Source organism: Etheostoma cragini, chromosome 21, assembly GCF_013103735.1.
Source record: "Etheostoma cragini isolate CJK2018 chromosome 21, CSU_Ecrag_1.0, whole genome shotgun sequence".
Lineage (NCBI taxonomy): Eukaryota > Metazoa > Chordata > Actinopteri > Perciformes > Percidae > Etheostoma > Etheostoma cragini.
In genome coordinates this window covers 19,144,155-19,149,998 of record NC_048427.1, presented here as the reverse complement: position 1 = coordinate 19,149,998, position 5,844 = coordinate 19,144,155, and the positions used below count along the sequence as shown (strand labels likewise).

The window sequence follows — 5,844 nt, the reverse complement described above, 5'->3', positions numbered from 1 at the left end:
AGGCAGTTCTGAAGGCAAAAGGGGGTCCAACCCGTTACTGGCATGGGGTACCTAATAAAGTGGCCGGTGAGTGTATATATAGTGTAAATTATTTTATCGGCCATTATAAATACAGATAGTTCGGGAAATCCCTAATATTGGGCCCTATTTTATATAGCGCTTTAAAGAGTACTTAAAGGCATTTTACAATGTAAGACAAAGAAAAACAATATTAAGTACAACAGAAATAGTAACAACTAGAGATAGCCATTGAAAAGGAGCATAGAAGCAGGATAAAAAGCAAACAAATGGTGTAGTCTCTGGTGCTGGAGTGAGTGAGCAGATGGACGGCTGAGTTTCAGATATATTGTAGGGGGTATTTTAATTTGTTTGTTTGTGAACATTTGCAAAATATATTACTTTGCATGCGTAGCCATGAAAGATTAAATCTACTTTATACTTCCTTCTCTAGTAGTGTAAGTCACATAGGACACCCGAAACCATGAACTCAATCAGGCCATTGTGTGTGTTTGAAAAAAGAGCGTGATTATTATTAATTCCTCAGTATTACCATTACTCTTTCTGTTCCTCTTTATTTTTAAAAGCACTTCTCTATTTGTACAGATGACTCAGTAACCGATTGTGTTGAAGGTGACGGATAAATAAAAGTGGCTTTTGGTCTATATTTGATGGCATGTGATGGGACCGTTCCTTTAAAAAAAAAATTAAAATAGTGCTCCTTTAGAAAAAGAAGACTTGGGTGTGGTAAAGGAGGCAGGTGTATAAGAGTATCCACCCATGTCTACATATAAAGATTTATTGAGGTGATCTGGTTGAAACATACTAGAATCGGTCTGCTTTTGTCCTTACATTGATTCCAATCAAAGCATTTCATTCAACAGCAAAAGATTTTTCAACATGCGGCCTTTAACTTTTGCCTTGGATAAGGGGTCTGATACAAGGCCGATCTGTTTCCCAGTTTGATGTTAATTTTACTGTGTCTCTCCTGCAGGATGTCCTAACAGACCTGTCTGCTGAATGTGAGAACCTGCCTATAGAAGGAGTGTCTGGAGCCTGCTACGCTCACAAGGTGAATGTACATTTAAACCCAGAACTCTCCGTCTGCTTTTAGAAGCGTTAAATGAATAACGTGTGTTTCAGTAGAGATCAAAGCCGCTGCTTTGTCCCTGACTCCTGCAGGGCATGTGCCAGGCGGCAGGTTACATCTACAAGAAGCTGGTCGATGATGGCATCCTTAACCAGGCGTTCTCCATTGCACCGGTAAGAAATGGAACGGAGGTTGCAAACTACAATTCCACCAAAGAAGGCATCGTATTGTTTGTGTTTCCTTTCAGTTAGAAGCCTGCTGAAATTGTGTCTATGGGACAGGGTTACGAGGATGGTTGAAAAAAATGGGACGTGGCTTAGGATACACACTACTCTTCTGATTAAAAAAACACATTGCTTTCTACTCAGTGCACTTCCATGAAGAATTTCCATTCTAGAAACTGTATTTGTTAATCATTTATTGTCAAGAAATAACCAATCCTCTAATGTGTTTGTAGGAGTATAAACTGGTCATCACAGGTCACAGTCTGGGGGCAGGCACAGCATCACTGCTAGCTATCCTCTTGCGCAATTCCTTCCCCACCCTGCAGTGCTACTCCTTCTCTCCGCCAGGGGGGCTCCTGAGGTAAGGAAGACTATACTGTAACACTTTGGCAAGTGCAAACAGCTGAGAGTGGATAGAACTGGGCCGGCGTCCTGGTTTTGAAGTCAAAGTTGCTTTTAAGCCAGCTAGTATTAATGCATATTTGTTGGAAATGGATAGTTGTGTCTAAGACTTTCTTTGTTCCTTCTAGACATGTATTATTATAAGATAAATAATGATTGCATGCTTAAAAAGGTTTAAAATGCTAAATTATCATTATATATCATTTGTCTATCTTTGAGCCCTTATTAGGAGCCCTTACAAGTATGGTTTTAGAGGTCTGACTTAAAATATGCAATGTATGTACACATAAAGAACCATGCATGCTGTTAGTTATTAGACTGATCTAACTATGTTTTCTTTTCTTTCTTTTTTCTATATGCAGTAAAGCTTTAGCTGATTACTCCAAGGACTTTGTGGTCTCGGTTGTGCTGGGAAAGGACTTGGTTCCCAGGTAAGAATGAGTTTCTTTGTGTGTTTTACATAATAACTTTCTTAGCCTTTAGATGCTGTTTAAGTTACAATTTATAATTAGGGCTGTCCGCATTAACGTATTAATCACGATGAGATTAAAGACAAAACATAACACATTGTAATGGTGTTCATCTCTTTAATTGCACCAAAGTCTCTTTATTTCACACCGTCGCTGGTGCTGTTACCCAATCTTTGCTAGGGAAAATTGCTATGCTCTAGAATTTTTGGCCGGTAGAATTTTGACTCTTTGAGGTACCTTTACTTGTTTTCAAGCTGCCACAGACACTTACTACTTCCTGCTGCGGCCGTGAAGACGAACAACAGAGTTCTAAATGGCGCACTTTATTTAAAAAAAAAAAGAAAACTCCCAGAAGGCGCTGTCAACAAGTCCAAAGCAAAATGCACCGAAAATATCACCAAAACACTTTAAGTTTAAGATACCATCTACGGGCTAAGCATGCAGCTAGTACAGCTAATCTCTTGATGCTAGGAGACTCAGGCAAAGCACTAGTGGAGAGTGTTAATCGCCACAGACCTGCAGAAGAAAATGAACTGAAGTGCTTTCAAAATGGGTGACAAGTAACTGCAGACCCTCTTGTCATGGCAAATTTTAGTTTTACTAGGGCTGTAATGGTATGAAAATTTAACCTCATGGTTATAGTGACCAAAATTGTCACAGTTTTCAGTAGTCTCGTGGTATTTTTTTAAAGTGTGTTAAATGCCTTCAGGCTTAGTCCTCTCAGAGGGCTGATAAATGTCCTGAGCGCCGTCATCTGAACTTCCGCCATAATTCCAGCTTCAAGAAACGCACGTTGTAGGCTATGCAGTGTGCCTGGCGGCAACTTCAGGAGGCCGTTAAACCGGTAATCGTTACATCCCCGATTTTTTGATTTTTTAAAAAGCAAGCTTAAGGCAAGCTATATTTCTGAAGACATTGATTGTGTTACCTCAGTCACCTTGCACATCTTTTGACTGAATCTAAAAGTTCATAAAGTAACTTTCTCTGCATTCATTTGATTCCCAATCAAGATACACTGGTAAGAATTGGTTAACAATGATAATGCAGACTTAAAACAGTTATGAAATGCTAAATTATAGAATTTTCAAAACATGCAATTAATCACCTTTTACTGTTAAATTTAGCGATTTGAAAAAAAAGAAAAAAAAAAGAATGGTTTGACAGCCCTATTCATAATATGTACATGTAATGTTATTACTGGTTAGAGCGGTTTGGTTTATGGAGACATTTTTTACTGTGGATCCCTGAAAGGCCAATATGAATGTGCTGTGGTGGTGCCCAGACTCTTAAAGACTACTGCGTGATGCAGACTCTATATTTGGCTTTGCCCTGTTATTACAGGCACAGAGAAAGAGAAAACAAGAGCAACTCACACTCTCCTTTTTCCTCCAGTGTTTTTGGGTTTAAAATTAGTGCAATATTCCCTTACAATCATTTTCTCCTTTGTACAGATTGAGCATTCCCAATATGGAGGATCTGAAGAGAAGGATTCTTAAAATAGTTTCAAACTGCAATAAGCCCAAGGTAAGAACCATTCAAAGCACTGAGCTGGAAGTCTCTGAAGCCAGTGGTTCTCAGTGGTTTTTTCATAATGTACCTCCTTTGAAATATGTATTCATCCAAGTACCAGCACAAACATTTTGTAGCAAAAACAACACCTAGCTATATAAAGAGGCATACATTTTTGATTGAACAACATTGTAACTGAAAAACACTCAAATGCTACATTTTAAGTGTTCATTATCACTATATTTATTCATTTGAGTGTATGAGTATTTTAGGAATTATGCATGACTGACATTTTTTTAATTGACATTTAAAAAAAATCTCATTACACTTTGCAGTACTCCAGAGTACCCTTAGGGGTACATGTGCCCCCATTTGAGAAACACTGTCCTAAGTCACTGCCATTTAAAAAATAATAATATGTTTGTGTGTGTTTCAGTACCGCATCCTGCTGCAGGGATGTTGGTACGAGCTCTTCGGAGGAGACCCTGATGACTTCCCCACCGAGATGGACAACAGGAGGGAGGAGGAGCTTAGCCAGCCCCTGTTGGGGGAGGAGTCACTGATGATTCGCCACTCATCATCCTATCAGAGCCTGGCGTCCGATGACTCACCTGCCCATACCGCGGCCCATTTACCTCTCTTCTTGCCCGGACGAATTCTGCATATCACAGAAGATGGGCCGTCAAGGAGGTCTGTCTACAAATATATTTAATCTCTGAACTCCCCTCATAACAGATTTACCCTACATACAAGCTGATAAATAGACATAGATGTTATGTTTATGGGCCACCCCTAATAGTGATTAGAACTAATAAATATATATATGAGAGGCATTATAAAAGAGGCCTTTCTTTTTTTGCTGAGGTTATATATATATATATGAAGTCAGCAAAAAAAGAAATGCCTCTTTTTCAGGACACTGTATTTGAAAGATACTTTTGTAAAAATCAAAATAACTCTAGAGATCTTCATTGTGAAGGGTTTAAACAATGTTTTCCATGCTTGCTCAATGAACCATAAATAATGAATGAACATGCACCCGTTGACCGGTTGAAAAGACAATAACAGCTTAAGGGCGGTAGGCAATTAAGGACACAGTTGAAAGTAAAGTGACCTTGCTATTGACTCTGAAAAACACCAAAAGAAAGACGCCCAGAGTCCCTGCTAATCTGCACGATCGTGCAATGTCTCCCCCCCCCCCCCCCCCCCCCCCCCCCCCCCCCCTTTCTGGTCTTTGGTATTTAAATCTTCTAAGTTCCACAACTTATTCCTGTTGATACACAATTTATTCCAACTGCTTTCAGTGGTCAGTGTTTTTTATGTTAACACTTCAACTTCTTACAGTTTATACACTTTAACTGCACAATTCATCACCTAGGACTGACTTTTCTCCTTTCAGTGCTTGGAATTTGATCTAATCTTCAGCTCTTTGCATCACTTAACACTTAATTCGGTGCTTGCCATTAAACTTCTTTCAGCACTTCCATTTGAACAATTTTTCAGTATGTGTATTTTGAGATCCACTTCAAATACAACTTTTCCACCTATATAACAACATATATTGTACAACCTGAATACTTGATGTGTCTCAGCGTTGGGTGGAAAGAGGAGAATTGTGAGTTGGATTTGCCACCAAATTCTTTTTCTCTTTCCCCCCCCCCCCCCCCCCCCCCCTCAGATCCTGTTTTTCCCAGGTCCGGTACCGTGCAGACTGGTCCAATGAAATGGCGTTCAGGAGTGTTTTGATCAGTCCCAGGATGCTTGCAGATCACATGCCTGACGCTGTCCTCCGAGCACTCAACAGTCTGACCAGAGACAAGCCCTTCTCCCTCTGCCCGTCCTCTTTGAACAGCCAGCACAATACTATCTGAATGTGATATAGAGACTAACTCCGTCTCTGCTCCCAGGCTCTACAGTATTTTAAACCCACCGGTTTGTATGTCTGATTTTTCTCCACACCTGATCCAGGACTGTTTCAAATCCGTCATGCTCTTCATCTGCATCTTGTTTGCAGGCCCGATCCTAAAGCCCCTTTTCTATAGAAGACATTTGGAAACTGGATTGCAATGGAATACATGAAACCATAGAGACATTGTGAGCTCAATGGATAAACTTTAAACCAGTTAAAATGTTGGGGCATAAGTACAGTACT

General features: G+C 39.8%; 1 protein-coding gene across 1 annotated transcript in view; it reads left to right on the top strand.

The window, feature by feature from the left end:
* Positions 1-5,838, top strand: part of daglb (diacylglycerol lipase, beta) — a 9,849-nt gene extending 4,011 nt beyond the window's left edge. The window contains exons 9-15 of the mRNA XM_034861341.1: positions 992-1,069; positions 1,180-1,260; positions 1,545-1,672; positions 2,076-2,144; positions 3,635-3,707; positions 4,129-4,382; positions 5,371-5,838. Coding sequence (XP_034717232.1) covers positions 992-1,069; positions 1,180-1,260; positions 1,545-1,672; positions 2,076-2,144; positions 3,635-3,707; positions 4,129-4,382; positions 5,371-5,563 — 876 coding nt within the window. The 3' untranslated portion in view covers positions 5,564-5,838. The remainder of the gene's footprint in view (positions 1-991; positions 1,070-1,179; positions 1,261-1,544; positions 1,673-2,075; positions 2,145-3,634; positions 3,708-4,128; positions 4,383-5,370) is intronic.
* The last annotated feature ends 6 nt before the right edge of the window (positions 5,839-5,844 follow it).